The 20109-nt window shown below is 29.3% G+C and overlaps 2 protein-coding genes across 5 annotated transcripts in view; both read right to left on the reverse strand.

Annotated features, from left to right (window-relative positions):
* Positions 1 to 11045, reverse strand: part of LOC117173722 — a 16175-nt gene extending 5130 nt beyond the window's left edge. Inside the window, exons 1-16 of the mRNA XM_033362363.1 lie at positions 10955 to 11045; positions 8379 to 8504; positions 8226 to 8318; positions 7706 to 7870; positions 7492 to 7623; positions 7258 to 7406; positions 7062 to 7181; positions 6918 to 6991; positions 6310 to 6565; positions 5986 to 6231; positions 5798 to 5917; positions 5610 to 5721; positions 4988 to 5441; positions 4669 to 4900; positions 4408 to 4608; positions 3946 to 4331 (exon numbers count right to left, since the gene is read on the reverse strand). Coding sequence (XP_033218254.1) covers positions 3978 to 4331; positions 4408 to 4608; positions 4669 to 4900; positions 4988 to 5441; positions 5610 to 5721; positions 5798 to 5917; positions 5986 to 6231; positions 6310 to 6565; positions 6918 to 6991; positions 7062 to 7181; positions 7258 to 7406; positions 7492 to 7623; positions 7706 to 7870; positions 8226 to 8318; positions 8379 to 8504; positions 10955 to 11045 — 2925 coding nt within the window. The 3' untranslated portion in view covers positions 3946 to 3977. The remainder of the gene's footprint in view (positions 1 to 3945; positions 4332 to 4407; positions 4609 to 4668; positions 4901 to 4987; positions 5442 to 5609; positions 5722 to 5797; positions 5918 to 5985; positions 6232 to 6309; positions 6566 to 6917; positions 6992 to 7061; positions 7182 to 7257; positions 7407 to 7491; positions 7624 to 7705; positions 7871 to 8225; positions 8319 to 8378; positions 8505 to 10954) is intronic.
* A 440-nt stretch (positions 11046 to 11485) lies between these two features.
* LOC117172493 (endoglucanase E-4-like) overlaps positions 11486 to 20109 on the reverse strand; it is a 30560-nt gene continuing 21936 nt past the window's right edge. For all 4 annotated transcript variants that reach the window (XM_033360488.1, XM_033360489.1, XM_033360490.1 and 1 more), the window contains 5 exons: positions 19410 to 19641; positions 18733 to 19011; positions 18320 to 18660; positions 17638 to 17887; positions 11486 to 12379 (listed from right to left, as the gene is read on the reverse strand). In XM_033360488.1, coding sequence (XP_033216379.1) covers positions 12093 to 12379; positions 17638 to 17887; positions 18320 to 18660; positions 18733 to 19011; positions 19410 to 19641 — 1389 coding nt within the window. In that variant the 3' untranslated portion in view covers positions 11486 to 12092. The remainder of the gene's footprint in view (positions 12380 to 17637; positions 17888 to 18319; positions 18661 to 18732; positions 19012 to 19409; positions 19642 to 20109) is intronic.

Raw genomic sequence — 20109 nt, forward strand, 5'->3', positions numbered from 1 at the left:
TGTGATGTCCTTTAGGAAAGCTCATTTAGGAATTTTAGGAAACTATTTAAAATTTTCAGAAGCCGCTTCTTAATGCACCAGATGCATAAAATTTTTCTTTCTCGAGGAAGCTTAGTTCTAAATTAACCTTGGAGGCGACCAACCAATTTTTTTCATGATCCGTCATTAGACAATAACCTCCAAGTGCACCAGGTATGAAATATACATCTCCCTCAAGGAAGTTGAGTTCTAAATAAACCTTAAAGGCAAACATCCCATTTTTTTCACGACTCGTCATTGTAAAATAACCTACAAGTGCACTAGATGTAAAAAATACACCTCCCTCGAGGAAGCTGAGTTGTAAATGTACCTTGGTGGCAAACATCCAATTTTTTTCATGACTCGTCATTAGACAATAATCTCCAAGTGCACCAGGTGTAAAAAATTCATCTCCCTTGGGGAAGTTGAGTTCTAAATTAACCTAGGAGGCCACCAACCAATTTTTGACGTGCCTCGTTATTGTACAATGACAATTGGTTGGTTGCCTCCAAGTTTAATTTAGAACTCAACTTCCTCGAGGAAGATGTAGTTTTTATACCCGGTACAGTTGGAGGTTATTGTATAGAGACGGATCATGAACAAATTTGGTTGGTTGCCTCCAAGGTGCATTTAGAACTCAACCTTATCGAGGTAGACGTAGTTTTTACAACTAATGCAGTTGGAGGTTATTGTAGAGTGATGAATCATGAACAAATGTGGCTGGTTGTCTCCAAGGTTCATTCAGAACTCAACTTCCTTGAGGGAGATGTTTTTTTTACACCTGTTGCAGTCGGAGGTTATTTTATAGTGACGGATCATGAACAAATTTGGCTGGTTGCCTCCAAGGTTTACTTAGAACTCAACTTCGTCTAGGAAGAAATATTTTTTGCACCTGGTACAAACTAAATTGGTTGGGACGATGGTCGTGAACTAACGGAGTCGATCTGGGGTAGCGTTACTGATAGAAAATTTTTTTATAGGAACTTCCAGAGTCCATTAGAGGCTGTGAATTGCGGACGGAAAGTTAGTAGAATTTCCAGCTGGAATTTCCGTAGAATTTCTGTGAAGAACTTTCCGGGGAATCTTTCCACGTGGGATGTGTCTAATGCATTATTAACATTGTCTTCTGAGTAAGGAAAACATTAAACTAAGACAAGAATAGCAGCAAAACCTGACAGATATTTATTGCTGAACTTGCAGCGTTTAGAAGTTGATTTGATTGGCATTATATGCTTTACGGATGATCGCGGAAAATGTGCTTCAAAACATCAGATTAAGGGGGGATGGTAATTATTCACAGGTAAAAATAGGTAAATCACAAGATGAAACTTTTAGATGGAAATGCTGATAGGACAATATCAAGGTACTTATTCTTTATGTTGTGAACGTCATTATACTCATTGAGTTGTTGTAGACCCTGAAAAGCAATAAGAACGGCCACTTTACTGTCAGAATGACCTACAGTTAAGACATTTTTTTAATTGGACATATTAAAGTCACCAAAATAAAATAAATTATTATTCCAAATCGATTGTAAGCCAGTTATGACCTCAAAAAATGTTGCAACTTCCGGAACTGCTATAACTGGGGGAATACCATATATGCTATGTATCCTCAAGGATAACTTTCACTCGAACTACGTTTATTTTAAAACTACATGTGTTTTTCCTGCACATTTCATTTTGTAATTAAATTTTCAAATACATAATTTTATTTTAATATAAAATTTATTTCTTAATGTTTCTAAAAACGAAGCGTCTCGTCAATTCGACAAAACCTTCTCAAAATTATTGATAAAAGAGAACACTTTCATGATTAATTAAATAATAATATTAAAATTTGTAAACTTTTTGGGCCTTTGAAAAATTAGACAAAATAAATTATGGAAAAAAACTTATATTGAAGAATTAACAAAAAAATCCAAGATTTTAAATAATTTTGAAAGATTTGAGAAGATTACATTTTTTCAGAATTCTGAGAGTTTAAAATGGTTTAGATTTAGCTTCAAAAGTATAATTTTAAGTTTTGAAGATTTTAAAACGGGCCAAAAAAGAGTTTGGAAAATTTTAAGAGTTTTCTTTTAATTTTGCAAGATTTTACAAAATTTTAAGAAAACTAATATTTTTAAGCGTTTCAAGTTTTCAGCTTTTTTTTTGATTTCAAGGAAATTAAAACAAAATAAAGATTTCTTGAAAAATTTGAAAAAAATTAAGTTTTTAGGAATTATGAAACGTTTAAGGAGAATCAAAAGTTTTTCTTAAGTTTCATAAGAAAATTTTATTTTGAAAAATGAATTTAAAGAGAAAATTAGAAAAAATTTGAAAACATTTCAAATGATTTTCTAAAATTTCAAAACTTGAATAAGTTTAAGAGATATTTGAAAGTTTCACACGTATCGGAAAAATCTTGCCATTTGTACCGATATTTCAGTGCAAATAGCTCCTTTTCCAGCTTTTTTTGTACTAGCAAAATCCGGCTATTTTTAACAAAAATACGGTACACGCTGCCATTGCCTAACAGTAACAATAAACTTGAAAATATTTGAAAACAATTTTTAAACAAATTTAAATTTCCGAAAATTTTGTAACAAAATTTCGAAGCCGTTTAAAAGGTTTAAATGTTTTCAGAAGCATAACAAATGTTTTAAAGATTTACGTGTAAAAATCAAAATATTTTTTATTTCTTTAATTAATTCTAAGAGAAAACTAAAAAGAATGTTTCGATTTGGCAAGACTACATTTTTTCTTTCAGTTTGTGCAAATTCAAGAGATATTTGTAAGATATGAAAAAATTACAAACTAATTTTTTAATTAAAAATCTTTAAAAAATTCTTAATTTTTCTTAGATTTTAAAAATATTCTACACAAAAAGTTTAGAAGGTCTACAGAATTTTGAAACGTTTAAAAAAAATAAAAATTAAATTTTTTTAATTCCTGGAAAAATTCGAAATAATGTTTTTGGTTTGAAAAATTAAGTTACAGAGAAAAATTCAAAACATTTCAAAATACAGCGAAAATTTTCAATAGTCCTCCCTTCTATAGCCCTTCCGAGAATTGACGATGTACCTTAGGTAGGTGTAACAGGAGCTGCGTGGGGGTGAGCAGGGTCTGCGGTTGTCACTCAGGCAAGCACTCAGGCGTGAAAAAACAAAAGCAGAGCGAGCTATAATGAGTTAGTTCCTACTCACCGTCAGCCCCAAAATAGACGCTATAGAAGAGTTTCGCTGTATTTTTAAAAGTTCTGAAAGAGTTTAAGGTAATTATTTTAATTTTGATTTTTTCAAATTAAAAATAATTCGGATCGTTTTCGTCTTACATGGATTTTTGGGGTCATCGAACTCGAATCTGAAGTTAAATAGTTTCAATTCTCTATATTCAAGATGGCGGAACGAATATGCCAAAATAGAACTTTTAAAAATAGTATATTTTTTTAAATTTTTCTTCTAGTGGTTTTTTGGGTCACTGAAGTCAAATCTAAAATAACAAGTTTATAATTTTAAAAATTCAAAATAGCACATTCAATATCATGGACTAAAAATATATAATTTAATCGAATTTGCTGCAAATTTGTTACTCGTGAATTTTGAGGTTACAGAAGAGGAATCCTAAGTCAAAATTACAAAACTCAAAATGGCGGCTCTAAATATTAAAACTAATCTGATTTACTTGAAATTAGCTACTCCTGGAATCGGCCATTTTTGGATTTTTAATGTTTTTTAATGTGACCACATTTTCGTCATAAAGATCTGTACTCGGTCAGAATTTGTTTTTAAATTTTTAATTTACATCCTTTTTAAACAGAAAAAAAAATAAACAGGGAAAATATTACGGAATTTTACCACCAGTGGTTAAAAAATAATTTCAAATTAAGTATCATCAGTACGCTAAAATTAATTTTAATAGAAGATTCAATCAAAAAAACACAAACCAGAATAAATTAAATTTGTTGGCATTAGTCCTTCATTCATCTTCAGATTCATCATTTGACTTCTTAACGTTTTTAGATAAATTTTTTACACGATCTTTCGTATCAGTTTGTTTAATTTCCTCATTGTCAAATATTGTTGGATTTTTATCGTGGGTACCACTTTTCGCCAAATCCTCATTTTTTATAAAATCATAATAACCTGCTTTCGGAAAAATTATTTCAGGCGAATTGTCTTCTTTTTTTGGTACTTCTTGAAGGGAAATATTTAAATTGGAATTTTGCTCTTTTGGATTAAAAAAGTTACTTAAATTTTGATTTGATTTTTCGTAATCCTTCCGACTTAGAACCTCTGCATATTTCTCAATGAAACTATTTATATTATCCACCTAAAAAAATGTCAATATCTTGGTTTTGAATCAACTTATTGTAAGAAGAACAAACCGAATCAGAAATTATTTTTACCAAAGTTGAGGTTTTAGAAGAAAATGACGAATCTTGAGAAATGTTCGGAGATCGGAAAATGTCGTCACTTTTACTGCGTCTTAATAGTGGACCAGAAAAATGGTCAAAAAATTTTTTGGGTTGATCCTCTGAAATTTCTAAGTCATTCTCTCTCTCCTTTTTAATTTTTTCCACAAAATTGTCCAGTTTTGGATTTTCGATCTGAAAAAAAGGAAATCTTTTTATTATAAGAATTATAGTTTGAATTTAAATTTGTATTACATTTTCTTGACTTTCGTCTAATTCTTCCTCCAGCATGTGAATTAGACTCTCTAATAAAACTTCATTTGTATTGTCATTTTTATTTTCATTTTCTTTTTTTCCTCGTCCTTTTCCATCGAAATCATAATCAATAATTTCCTGTAGAATTTGGAGAAGAAACTGTATTTCCTGTTCCTCCTTCTCCTTTTCATTCAAGAATTCTGGATTTGTTTCCAATTTTCTAACTGGCTTTCTGTTGGCAATTTGATGAATAAGAAAAAATTGCAACAATAAAAATCTTACAATATTAAAAGCTGATACAAAAATCGATTTCACCTACCCGAAACGATCGATTTTTGATCTTAGATCCTTATCACCTCCCTTATAAAAATTACTTTTTTCAAAATAATCCCTCCAATTAACCTTTCGAGATTCAGGATTAGAATCCAGAATATCAAAAACACCTTTACGACTATAAATTCCGTCTGGTTGATCATTCCAAATTGCAGGGTAATCCTGGTCAAAATGTGTATATCCAAAATCTGCATTGTTCCATCGAGAAAAGGGTTTCAAATATTGATTCAAATAATTGAAAGAATTTAAATAACGATTTATTTCTGGCATGAAAGGAAAATGTTGGGGATATGCATTTACAAAGTTTTGCCAGTGAATCCCTGTAAAGGCGGATGGCCTACTTGGAAAATTGTTTTGCAGCAAATAAGGATAAATTGGAACTTGATCAATAGAACTTCTAATCGGGTGTCCTGGCACTCGAAATTCTGGAGGTTGATGAACTGAAAATTAATTAAAACTAAATTAAAATCATACTATAATTAAATTTAATTATAATCAAAATAATGTAATTTTTTATTTAAAGAATAAATGAGTACATTCATTCTCTGAGTAAACATGAAAAATGATATAGATTCTTCAAATTTGAGAGTGGAATTTAATCGACATACCACTAAAATAGTAATGTACTAGTTGTAATAATTGTTGTGTATCAAAAATATCTGGATAAGTTCGAGGTGGTTGGATGATAATAAAGGTAGGAACCACAGAGCTTTTTTCCATCTGAAAATTATTTTACAAACTTACATAAATTTGAATAAATGGTTGATACAATGGAGCATTAAAGTTTGTAACATACCTCAAAATTTTGGGAAACATTGGCAGTGGCGGATTCTACGTATTTTGTAACATCACCTGCCAGTTTATTTACTATTCGTGGTGTCGTTAAAATACTAATTTCTTCCTTATATTCTCCTATCTTTAATTAAATTACTATTATTGTAAACTTAATTTTAATTTTTAATACCAAATTGTATTGAGTTTTACCTCATAAGATTGTTCATCTATCTCTGATCTTGGAAAAGCAGAAGGAACTTCCCTCTCCATATCATTTATTTTTGGTTCAAAATCATAAAATTGTTGAATGTTGAGATTTTGATTCGTAACCGGGAGTGGAAGCCAATCCTGAAATTTTTTACTATAATAAGTCGCCAGTCGAACTTCCTCGAGCCAGAGTCGATACATTTCTGGATCTAAAGTTTCTCGGATGGATTCAAGCCATTGTTGAAATGTCTGCAATTAACGGTATTGTCTATTTTTTAAATTTATTACATTTATTTATGTTTATTTATCATATTTCTTAATATTTACGACATAATGTTGATTTTCTTCAGCTTGTTTTACCCAGAATGATATAACATCAATTCCCGTCCTCGATTTTAGAGATTCAAACCACGAAGGAACTGAAGTGGTTGTAACTGATTTAACATGTGTCTTGTCTGGAGTAAAAATCTGTCTTGGTTGTACAGTTGATGCTAGATAAGTAGGATATTTATAAACTGGCACACTTGGTACATGTGGCATCCTTCGTGCACTGTTAAGTAATTCTAAATTGTGTCCCTGGGCACTGTAAATATTTTTATAGATTTTTAGCTAAATTAACTAAAATTATTGATCTTTATTATGGTGACACTAATATTGATATTCTGCTTGAAAAGGTAAACACAAAAGTCTTTTACGGCATTTTTCTCTGGTGAATAGTTTCTGATTTATGGAATATTTTAGTTTTAATAACTCGTGGCCTAGAGGGAGGAGGCACGGAAGGAGAATGAGGGCGGGAATCGTGCTAGAGCCTTCTCGTGGCTATACACGTTCCCACTTTAATATACTTTAAATTCATCTGGAAGTGAAACTATACATCAGAGAAAAAATTTGGAAAAAACTTTTTAACTTGGTTTTCTTCATAGAATATTTTTTACCTAGTTGCAAGCTCGCCGGGTTTAAAAAATAACTGCCTCGATATGTCATATCCGGCATTTTGAAACATAGATTTCTGCAAAAAAAGCTTATGATGTAAATCTGTAATTGGATTTTCATAAAATTCATTTATTTATTTATCTTACTTGATTTATGATGGGCGAAATTGTTGTCAATAAAATTGCTTGCAACCTTCGTTTTTCCGCTTGCTGATAAAACCAATCCTTTTCAAGATCATTCAAGGTCTTTAATTCTGTGTTGAATCGCTACAATTTACAGTATTATCAGAAAGTTGCTACATTTTGTTAGAAGTAAGATGTAAAAAAAAGAATTATCTTCTACCTCAGTTGCTATATTTTGGCCATACGATGGTTCTTTGCAAGTTCGGGAGACTTGACAGAAGTTCAATTTACAAGGCTCTAGCACTTGAGCCAAACAAACCTGATTATTTGGACACACCCAACCTCGACAATTTTCATTAGAATCCTTTTCTGTAAGTTATTAAATTGTTTCCTTTAAAAATTAAAATTAATTACATGTGTGTTTTAATTTTAACAAAAAGAAGAAAAATCGTACCAGGGGGTAAGGTGCAGTCAGGGCTATGTTTGCATGGAGCATTGGTGCAATTATTTATTGGTCTTCGTAAAAAGCATTCATATTCTGATAAACAGCCTAATTCTTTACATTTGGTAAACCATGCAACCGCATCTGAAAATTCGTCGCCGAAAAAAATGATCGTAAAAGAGTTTTGTAATAATTAATTGAAATTAATAAAGATGATTAGTAATACCAGAACTTCTGGCACAACTCTTGAGTACTTTACAAGGTGGACGAGCACATAAAGATTCTCTAAGAATGCATCTGTGTTCTTGTGGACACTGGAAATCTGCACATGAAGCTGGTCCTTCGTAATATTCTCTTTCCGAAACACACCTCGCAATTTTTTGTTTACAATCTATGTGAAATATGAAAAATATAAGAAAATAAATTCAGAATCTTATTCTAGGGCAAAAAACGAGAAAAAAAATTTTCTGCGAGACTTTTTTCAGGCTAATGCTTTTTGAGTAATGGAGAATTTAAGTTTGCGGTTAATAATATAAGAAGCGCGGAAGGCAATACGGAGGATGGCGAGTCCCAGGAGTGGGGAGTCCTTCCCATGGCCGTGCTTTACGTTGCCTGACATTGAAGTGAAAATTTCGTAAAATACTTTTTGTGCAGTTTTTGCAGAATATGACTGTATCATTATTTTTTGTTTTAATTTACTGTTTGAGAATAATTTCTCTTTGATTTTTCATAAACTTTTTAATTACTTTCGTCCCAGGTACAGTTACGAACTTTGACGAGACAAACGTAACCCATGCTGCACCGAACTGAACTGCAGGTTGACGGTCCTTTCAAAGATTCTGTACATATTTAAAAATAAAATTAAAGTAATGAATGAAAATAATAAGTTTATTTAATACCTTTTCGGGATTTCGCACAATACAACATCTGTGGACAAGGTGGAGATTTGCACCAAAATCTTCGAGATATGCACTGTTCTTCTTTTTTACATTTTAATTGGGAACATCCTTTTGGAATTTCTGAATCTTCGAAAGAAAATTGTTGGGTTTAATTCTAAATTATTTTAAAAGTAATAAAATATATATCCCTGAGGGACCGTACTTAAATTTTTTGTATTTAATATAATACATATTAATCTTGTAATGTTTTTAACGCATTATATATTTTATAAACGGAATAAAACAATATGTCAGATGTAAATTTAGAATTTTCAAATATAATTTTTACAAAATGTTTCAAAATAATACTTGTATTTTCAATAACAACAATCTCAACAAAATAATTGAATTTTGAATCTTAAAAGATGAATTTTTAAGAAAAAATGTAATACTTGATATTTTTACCTAGAAACATGCAAAAAAAAATAAATTTAAAACCAAAGAGACGAATTTTAAACAAAAATTTAATTTTTAGTCAAGAGTTTAACCGTTGAGGAAAAAGATTTCCTGTGCCAAAATTAAATTTATGGCAAAAATATGAATTCTCAGCAAAAAAAATTAATTTATAACTAAAAATATAAATCCTAAAGAAGTAATTCATAACAAAGTGGTTGAAACAAATTTTCCAACAAAATAATTGAAACCTCGAGCAAAGAAGATTTATTTTCATTCAGTTGCATTTTTATCTAAGTAAGATGAAACTCCTACTAAAGCAGATGAGTTTTTAAATAAAAAGAAAAATTTTCAAGCAAAAATATTTAAATATTCATCCAAGGGAGATTTTTTGTTGTTTAATTTTCAACATGCAAGTAAGAGTTTTGAACATTGAGTAAGTTGAATTTTCAATTAAATAGTTGCATTGTGATCCACTGTAGGTGACATTTCTACTAAAGAAGATAAATTTTCAACTTAAAAAGTCTAAATTTTTCAACAAAATCTTTTTCAAATACAGTTCCCTTGAATTTGCAACTAAAAGGATAACTTTTTAACAAAATTTGTACAACTTTTAACTAAAAGATGGCATTTTTATACAGGAAGGGTGAAATTTTCACTAAAGAAGATTAATTTTAAATTTAAAAAGTTAAAATTGTAAAAAAAAATCTTTTTCAAAATTCTTTTTTAACCAAAATTCTGTTAAATTTTCAACTAAACAGTTGAATTTTCGGAACAAAAAGACGAATTTTCAACAAGACAGTTGTATTCTTAATTGAAAGCATGACTTTTTAACAAAATTGTTAAATTTTTAACTAAATACTTGCATTGTAATTCACGCAAGATGAAATTTCCACTGAAGCAGATCAATTTTCAAATCAAATAGCCAAAATTTGCAAACGAAATCTTTTTCAACAATGTTTTCGAAAAACAGTTCTGTTGAATTTTCAACTAAGAAGAATTACTTTTTAACAAAATTGTTTGATTTTCAACTACGAATTTGCATTTCCATGAACGAAAGATGAAATTTTCAGTAAAGCAGGTAAATTTTTAAATAAAAATTCCACAATTCCAAAAATGTTTTCAAAGAAAAATTGTGTTGAATTTTCAACAGAACAGTAGAATATTCACCAGAAAAGGATGATTTTTTAACAAGATTGTAGATATTCAACTAAATAGTTGTATTTTTATCCACGAAAGATGAAATTTCCACTTACGCAGATGAATTTTTTAAGCAAAAAGACAAATTTTTTAGAAAATAGTTCCATTTGTATTAAAAAAAGAATTGAGTTGTCTTTTTAACACCAAAATATGAGTTGTAAATTAAGAGTACGTTTTTAAAGAAAAAATTTGAATCTTAAACCCAAAAAGACGATTTTTGATCAAAGCAGTCGAATTTTCAACCAAAGAGGATGACTTGTTAAGAAAATTGTTTAACTTGTAGTCGAATAGTTTTTATTTAATAATGATGCAATTTCTACTGCAATAGATGAATTTTTAAATTAAAAACACAACAACAAAAAGAATTTTAATTAAAAAAAATTTCAGTTGATTTTTCAACGCCAAAATATGAGTTTTTAATTAAAAGTAGATTTCTAACCCAAAAAGAAGATTTTTCGACAAAAAATTGAATTTTTAACAGTAAAGGATGACTTTTTTTTTAAATTGCGGAATTTACGGCAAAACTCAATTCTAAAATATCCTAGTTATTCTACTGGCTAATTTTTCATTTTCCGTGACATCTTTAACCTTAACTCTTTTATAAACCAAATAAGATAATTTCAAATTAAAATTGAAAAATTACACATTTATTCTTATTGATAGTTATTTAAAGTTATACAAATACCAGTAAAATACCCTGACTTAAAAAAAAATTTTCGTTCGGTTCATTTTTCACTCGTCAGATTTCTTTGGCGCATAAACTGAAATTCACTTAAAATTTTTGTACAATTATTGCAAGTTATTTGTTTCATTCGGGAATTTAAAAAAATTACATACATGAATGGAAGTTTCTAATCCCCTCCCCCCTTCAGCTGTTACGTAATTTAAGTGCGATTCCTAATTTAATTAATGTATTTTTGAAGGTTTTGGAAAAAAATCTTTACCACGTATTCGTTGATCAGCAAGCACATTTCCGTTGATCAGAAACAATAAAAGTAAAGATAAAAAACTTTTGTCTGGAAACTTTCGGTTCATGGCGAGGCGAAGGCAGGCAACAAGATACTGAAATCGAATTGATTATAGAGTTCACCTGATGTCACTGTTTCTTGTAATTAGAGGAGAGAGGCAGGATATAAATTGTAAACAGTTTTCAGTAACTTGAGAAAAATGCTATCAGTAACAAGAAGCTACAGCAGTTGTTTGATTTTGGAAAAAAAAGAATGATTTTTTTTTAATAATTCAAATGATTTCCTAAAATTGCAAAACAGAATATAAAATATTTTAGAAAAAAATATGTAATTTGGCAATAATAAACAGTTTTAGAAAGAATTCAAATAAGTTTGAGAAATATTTGAAAGTTGAATAATTTAAATAATTTGTAAACAAATTAATTTTAATTTTAATATCATCGAATAAAAAATACAAAACAAAGGTATATGCTCAAAAAATTGTTTATTCGCTAATAACATATACATTTATAATATAAAGCTTTTTCATCTTATATATTAATCACTAATCTAAAATTATTATCTTAACTAAAAAATACAAAAATAGTAAAAGCACTCGTTGTGAAAGCGAAGAGCATTAATGCTGGAATCAAAATTATTTTTTTTTGTCTTTGGTATTTAAAAAAATACTGATCGTCGATAAAAAGATAAAAAAGTTGCCTTAAAGTTTCAATTCTCAAGTTTTGAATAATAAAAAAAAATTTAATTGTTTTTAACCAACGTTCTATCGAACGCTGGTATGTTTTATAAAATGAAATTCCTCGCTTTGATATTCCTTGTGATACTATTTTTCAGTTTTTAATGTTACTATCACAACAATTGTAGTAAAAAAGACTTAAATTATGAATCGCATCTCAAAGTGAAAATGTCGTAAATCAACAATAATGTTGGAGTCACTCAGAAATCAAGATCACATTTTGCAATTTGTTTCAAATTTTAAAAAAGTATGTTTTTCAACATTTCAATCACAGAAGTTCATTATTCTTTCGACCTTTCAAGTATGATCCGATCTTTGACTTAAGAGACTTTTTTTGAATTCAAAATAAAAAAAAATTGTATTTTGAAAAATAAAATTTCAAGTGATTGCTTTAACCCGGAGTTGCAGCAATCCGGACAGAGCGCTTGTGAATCCTGCATTATAATCGAGGGTCACGTCAGTGTAAATATAATCCTCTCGATGGTCGTGAAATTTGTCGATCTCATCGGGACCAGAAACGAGAGCCCCATAAAGAGTTTGAGGATTTGGCGACTTCCGGTACAGTTCTGACCAACCACAGGATGCTGGTTTATCTGGACAAGAAGAGGCTGCATGATGGGGTTGGGTGGGAGGATTTCGGCCCCATCCAACTACATAACTTCTTCCTGAAGCGAAGAAAAAAAATTACAACATTTGTCAAAATCAAAATTTTATGCTTAAGGGACCGTATTTAAAATACGTAATTGATCAAGGTAATATTTTTAAGGATGTACACTACGTACAATCAAACTAAAAAGTATCCTATCTTGGAAATGATTTATAAAATCGACAAAAAAGATCTATCATCAATTTCTGTAAATGTTGATGGAGGCTTCTAAACACACTTAAGAAATAAATAATTTAGGTTAAAATTATTTAACAGTAGTTATGTAGAGGTTTAGTTTTTTCTTTCCCTTCGGAGAAAAGTTACAATTCTTATTTAATCCTAATGATCAAGGCCTCATTTTATTCTTTGAAGGATTCTCTAAATTGCTATGTAGGTTGATTTTATTTTAAAAATTAATTTAGAAACCATACAGTTCTTATTATTGTAAACAATCACAGTTTAAATTTTAATTAATATCATCCAAACAGAATTGTAGTGAATCCTTCAAAGAATAAAATGAGGCCTTGAACATTAGGATTAAATAACAAGTGTAACCTTTCCCTAAAGAGAAAGCAAAAACTAAAACTGTAAATAACTACTGTTAAATAAATCATTTTGACTTGAATTATTTTTTCCAAAGTACACGTAGAAGCTTCCGTCAAGATTCCCAGAAATCAATAAAGATCTACTTTTTGTTTGTTTCTTAAATCATTTTAAAGAGTGGCGACTTTTGAGATTGATCGTACTTAGCATCGAATCTTTTATAAACGGAATAAAACAGTATTTCAGATAGAGATTTAAATTTTTGAAATGATTAATTTATTATACACAAAAATGTCTGTTCTACTATAAAATATAACTATTTAACCAAATATTTGAATTTTCAACCTAAAAAGAGTAATAGTGTAAATTTAAATAAAAAAAGATGAGAGTTATAAAGAAAAAAAGAATTTCAAAATCAAACATACAAATTTTCAACAAATAATGATCTTTTATTCAAGTAAGAAATAAAAGTTTATTTAAATCGTTGAACCTTCAACTCAAAACGCGAATTTTATCTACAAAAATTTAATTTTCGAACCAAAAACATGAAATTTCAAATCATGAAAATTATTTTTTTTTTATCAAAAAAGAAGAATTTTCAACTACAAACATAAATAATAAAAAATTGGATAAGTTACATTTTCAAATAAAAAATTCATTTTAAACCAAAAAGAAAGGTTTCTCAAATAAACAGTTAAATTTTCAATTAAAAAAGATTATTTTTCAACAAAATACTTCAACTTTCAACCAAAGAGATAAATTTTCAACTAAAAATTTAAATCTTCAACAAAAAAAGATTCTTTTCAACAAAGTGATTCAACCAAATCTTTAAAAAAAATAGTTAAATACTCAAGCAAAGAAGAATAAATTCTAACAAAAAAATGCAATTTTTATTTAAAAAGTGCAATTTTTAATAAAACAGACCTTTGTAAACGAAAAAAGATAAATTTTGAAAAAAATAGTTGAAGTTTTTGTTAAAAAATTTTTCAGATAAGTTGTGATTAAAATATGTATTTTTTTAACAAAAAATAAGTTTCTACGATAAAAATTGAATTTTCAATCCAAAAAACGAATTTTTTCCAACCAAAGAGGATGACTCTTTAATAAAATTGTTGCATTCTCGACCAAATAGTTTCATTTTTACCCGAAAAGATTAAATTTCTCTTAACACGGATCAATTTTATATATAAAAAAAATCAAGAACATAGTTGAATTTTCATCAAAAAAAGATTCCAGTTGACTCTTCCCGGTCAAGATATGAATTTTTAAACAAGTAATAAGTTGCTACGAAAAAAATTGAACTTCCAGTCCAAAAAGACGATTTTTTTAACTAAAAAGGATGAATTTATTTTTAACAAAATAGTTGAATGATCTACAATATTGTTGCACTTTTATCCAAGAAAGATTAAATTTTTACTAAAACAGATGAATTTGTAAATAAAGCGAAACATTTTTGTTTGAAAACTTGAACTTTCATTCAGAAAAGATTTCAGTTCATTTTTCTACATCAAAATATAAATTTTAAACAAAAAGTACATTTTTTACGAATTAGTTAAACTTTCAACAAAACAGTAGAATTTTGAACCGAAAAGTATAACTTTTAAAAACAAGCGTTTAATTTTCGGCCAAAAAGTCGAATTTTTATCCAATACAGATGTCATTTCTCCTAACACAGTTGGATTTTAACCTGAAAAACACAAACATTCAAGAAAGAATTGATTTTTCAACCGATCAGTTGTATTTTCATTAAATAAAGATGCAATAACCAAAATAAGAAATTGTAAACAAAACGTTAATTTTCTGATTAATTTTCGAATTTTTTACTAAAAAGCACGACTTTTTAACAGGATTGTTGAACTTTCAACCAAACAGTTCAATTTCTGTCCGAGAAAAATTAAAATTCTACTAAAACAAGCAAACTTTCAAATCAAAAAGACAAATTAAAAAAAATGAATTTTCTAGGAAATAGTTCAATTTTCGACAAAACAGTTCAATTTTTAAACCCAAAAGATGCAAAATTTCTACTAAAAAGATTAACTTTTAGATCGTAAAGACGAATTTTCAGAAAAATTAATTTTCACCAAATAATAAAATTAATAACTAAAAAGATAATCTTCAGTAGAAAATTTTTGTGAATTTGCAAAAATTACGTGGATGGGTGAAGGACCCCCCCCCCCTTCCTTAACAAATAGTAAAAAAATGTCTCGCCCCCGTCCAACGTAATTGAAGTACGGTCCCGACGCTATTATTATTGAGAAAAGGTCGATTAACATTTTTTTCGTACGAATTTTCGAAATTAAAAAAAAAAATATTTGCAAAATTCAGGGAATTTCTAAAACTTTAAATAACTATTATTAATGATAAATTTGGAATTCTTTCATTACGCTTATAAAAGATTCTAGGTTAAAAATTGTACAAGGTTAAGATTCTGCTCTTTGAATACTAATGGTCAGGGAAAAATTAGGGATGTTTAACAATGAAGTTTTGTGGTAAGGTAAATGTGCCAGTCTTCGTCAATGAATGGGTTATCGGCAGATTTTACATAGAGTAAGCTGTTGAGTTTTTCGTTTTCAGCAAAAATGTTTTTGCCTAAACGCTATTGCCGAAAACTCACACATCGAAATGCCGATAACTTAAGCAGCCAGATTTCTGAATTGCCGATAACCCATGCATTCTCGTATTTATAACTTCGAACTTCTTATAATATTCATTCTAATAGGATATGTTTCAAGTAATAAGTAATCTACCTTTCTAAAGGGACGCTTTATTCGATAAAACTCATTTCTTAAACTTTAAATATGTTTAATATAGCTTTTTAAGCATTTGAAATCTAAAATTCGCCTTAAGCTTCCGATAACCGTCACACTTACCTTAACTCTGATATAATATTCTTGATAGTAATTTATTTGCCCCGTATATATATATATTTTTTTTGCAGTTGATTCTTCCTGAAGATAATCTTCTTCATTATACATTTTATTATTTGTTTAAATATTCAATAATTTTGTTAAAAATTCAACTGCTTTGTTAGAAATTCGTCTTTTTTAGTGAAGAATTCAAGTATCTACGTCGAAAATCAACATTTTCTTTCAAATTTATAGTTTAGTGTTGAAAAGTCAACTGTACCCTTGTTTTGAATAAAAATTCAACTCTTTTTTTTGGAAATTAGTCGTTTTAAATTAAAAATTCATCTACTTTAGTAGAAACTGCATTTTTCATGGATAGAAATGCAACTTATTAGTTAAAAATTCAACAATTGTTTTGAACAGACATCTTTTTTGTTTGGAAATTCTACTATATTTCTTGGATGAAAATGTCACTGTTTAATTAAAACTGAATCTTTTTTTTTTTGAGAAATCAACTATTTTGCTTGAAAATTTCGATTGAACCATTTTGTTAAAAAAAAATCTTTTTTTTGTTGAACATTCATATTTTTAGTTTAAAATTCATCTCTTTGATTGAAAGTTTAACTATTTTTTTGAAAAGCGATCTTTGTTAATTATAAATTCAACTGCGTGGGTAAAAGTTAAACTACTTTGTTCATTTTTAAAAATTAAGGTTTATCTCTTTGGTTAAAAATGTAACAATTGTTTCAAAATAAATTTTTTCTGCTGAAAATTCATATTTTGACTTAAAGCTTCAACACTGTAAATAACCTTTTTTTTCTTCCAGGACCAAAAGATCCTTATTTCTTAAAAATTTATTTTTTTGGTTTTTAAATTAATTTTTCTTATATGAAATTTCATCTTTTTTGATTGAAATATTAATTACTACACTTTTTGGCTTGAAAACTAATTATATTGTTTGTTGAAAATTCAAGTATTTCCTTAAAAATCCATACTTTATAAAACATTCGAATTAAAAATATGACAAGATTAAAATGCTTGCATTTAAATGTTGATGACCAGAAAAAAAATTGTTTAATAGAAAATCTTTAAATTTTGAAAAGGAAATTTTCACCAAATACAAAAAATTGTAGAACATTCAAGTCCCATATTATTCTTCAAATTCATTAGCTGTATTATTTATCTCAAAAATAATAAATTGTCACGATTCGCAAGAAAAAAACTGTTTAAACAAATAACAATCACTCAAACAATTTAAATTATTTAAATTTCATTTTTTCTAAATAGATGGAGCTATGAATTAAATATTTTTTTATTGAAATATTTTTCGAAAAAAAGATCTTCTTTCGCTCCCCTGGAAATCGAACCGTAGCACTTCCAATTGCTGGTCGGGTGCTTTCCCGCTAAACCAGTAGGAGTGAAAGTAGAAATTTTTTTCCAGTAAAACATTAATTTAAAAAATGTTTAATTCATAGCTCCATCCACTCTGTCGAGAGTTTAAGAAATTCTGTTATTCTCGGGCGATAATACAAATTCCTTGAAAAAATACACTTGCAACACCTGGAAAAATAATGTGTATATTTCTAAAAAAGGATTTTTCTCTCTAACTCTCTAATATCTTAACGGGAAAGCACCCCACTAATAACAATATCGATTACTTGAAAATTTCAATATGAGTTAGAAAATATTTAGAAACTTAACACTTATTGAATAAAAATAATTTATGTAGAAAACAAATCAGAAAATACATTTTAAATAATTTACTAGATAATGTAAAAGTTTTAATTCAACAGCCCAATGAGGTTTTCAACAACAATGATTGAGAGATTTCAGATTTTGGAGATATATTGTTACACTACTTTTTTTAGATAGGATAAAAGATATTTACCCCCACCACCGAGCATGTACGAAATTTGCTGCTTAGCAAAATCTCTATATTCCTGTGGATCTCCAATTCCAGGTGAATCCGCTGCTTGCAAACAAACGAATGCAATATTCGCAGCGTGACAAAGTGTGCCAAATTTGTCAATATAAATCAGACCCTTAGGAGTCCTTTTTTGGAATCTAACTGAAAAATCACAGAAATTTTTCGCTGAGTTTTGGTAATCTCTTTGTTGAGTGAGTTGCGCCAAGAGAACCTGCAATAGTAACTTTATTTTAGATGAGGCCTTTAAATACGATTTATTTGAATGAAATCTAAGTGCATGCACAACTGGATTAGAATAGGGAATGCAGAAACGTATTCTTAATGAAAAAATAAACAAAAAATCGTCTTGCGATATTTTTCTCAGAGCAACCAATCCAGAGATACACACATTTTAAGTTTTCATAGCGCACGGGAGGCGGCATGGATAGCGGAAAGTTACGAAAGTCGTTCAAGAGACCGGGCGCTGCCGTCAATAAAAGTCTCTCTAAAACCATTATCATTCGTCTGACCGAAATGCTATAATGAACTTTTTTGTCTAATTTTTGGTCTAGAGTAAGATTTTTTAATCAGTTGGCTCCTTTGTCTACTTTGAGAGGTATTTTAATTCAATTTTTGTTAGGGTGTGCAAACTTTGGAGACAAACCTGAACCCCAGCAACTTTTTTGTTAAAGAAGAATTCATTTGGTCGCTCCTTAAGATAAAAATGTTGGTAATGATATTCAGCCTCCTCGAGATATCTGGAGTTGTTGGTGGCCTTGAAAAGCCAAGCTGCAGACCAAGCCAACTCATCCCCATAGTCGGTACTTTCATAATACTGAGCTGCACCCTTTATAGCTTCATGGTAGAGACCTCTGTGGTCATTTGCAAATTGATAAAGTTCTTTAGAATGTTGAAGACACATGGCACTGTATTCAGGGTTTGAATCCTTAAAAAGTAGACTCGCAGCTGCGAGGGCTGCAGCGGTTTCTCCAGCTAGATCAGACCCTAACAAAAATTGAAAATGTTGTATCTTACATGCACCTTAAACATTTTATATTCGTTTTGAAATTAAAATACCTGGATGTTCAGCATCGATTTTAAAAGCAGGCCTGGAGGTGTTCAAATCTTCAGGTCTTCCCCAAAAAGTATGGTCCATTGTGAAATCCCCAACTTGACCATAAAATGTCGTTTCATTGACGTGACATTTTATAAAATAATCAGTTGCCCATTTCACGGTTGTTCGAATTTCATCCAGCTGACCAGCAGCTGCATAAGCCTCGGGCCAACTGACTGCACCCCAAGCCAGAAGGGTAGTCGTCGACGCCATCGTGAAGCCAAACTTCACGAAATCAGCAGCTAAAATTGATTTATTAATAATTATCAATTATTTTTAGATAACTTTTCGAATGCAAATTTGTATTTTATTATTCTATATAAAAAAACAAGCAAAAACGTTTCTAACGACATTTTTTTCAGGCTGTGAGTTTTTGAGTTATGGAGATTTTAAGCGATACAGAGATACAGAGCTTGGTGGGTTCCATGAGGTGCAGAAGTGGGGAGTCATTGTCGAGGCCATACCCCACACTCACTTATATTAAAGTCGCTCTAATTCCCAAACTGTACGTCTGAGAAAATTTTGGAAAAGGACTATTTTGTTCAGTTTTTAACATAGAATCTGCATGCCTAATTACTTTGGGGCATTATGAGTTATAAAATGAGATATGAAATAAAATTTTAGTTTATTTATAAATTACCATCGTAATATCCTCCAGTGAGATCCTCACCGTTGAGACCTCGATCATTTAAAGCAGAATCCCCTCTCCAAGGAATCCTATTATCTGCAGGAAGTTTCCCAGAGCGTTGAGCTTCGTAGAATAAAAGGGACAATTCCAGAACTCGAGCATAATCATTTTCCTCTTCAATTGGCTGTACGTTGGTCGCAGATGTTTTTCTAGCAACTGAGGCCACTGATACTTTTGCAAAAATCTTTAGAAACGTACAAAAAACAGTACTTAAATTGACTTGTTTGAAAGTAAAGATACCTAAATCTGCCGCAGAAGTAATGTTCGGAATAAAGAATAACCATAAATTAAGAATGACTATTGTTGTAAACATTTTAATAAACAACTTGTAAATTTTTAGATTTACTCGACGTCACGGTTTTTTTCTCAAACTACTTTAAAATCAAGGCAAAATTACGATTTATAAGCAAAGGAAAATGTCAACGTTAAATATTGTTATTTGTAAAAACAATATGATAGAAAAGTGTAAAGTTAAGAATTTTTTGAAGCCAAAAATCCTATTTTCTACTATATTATGTTGCAGGTTTCTTGATGACAATGTTCCGAAAAGAATGTATGTCACCAACTGGCAATTTTTTTTTTCAACAAGTTATTAAATAAATCCTGTGGCTGTACAAACTGAATAAAACAACAGTGCATAATTTTCCATTAT

Source organism: Belonocnema kinseyi, chromosome 5 (genome assembly GCF_010883055.1).
Source record: "Belonocnema kinseyi isolate 2016_QV_RU_SX_M_011 chromosome 5, B_treatae_v1, whole genome shotgun sequence".
NCBI lineage: Eukaryota > Metazoa > Arthropoda > Insecta > Hymenoptera > Cynipidae > Belonocnema > Belonocnema kinseyi.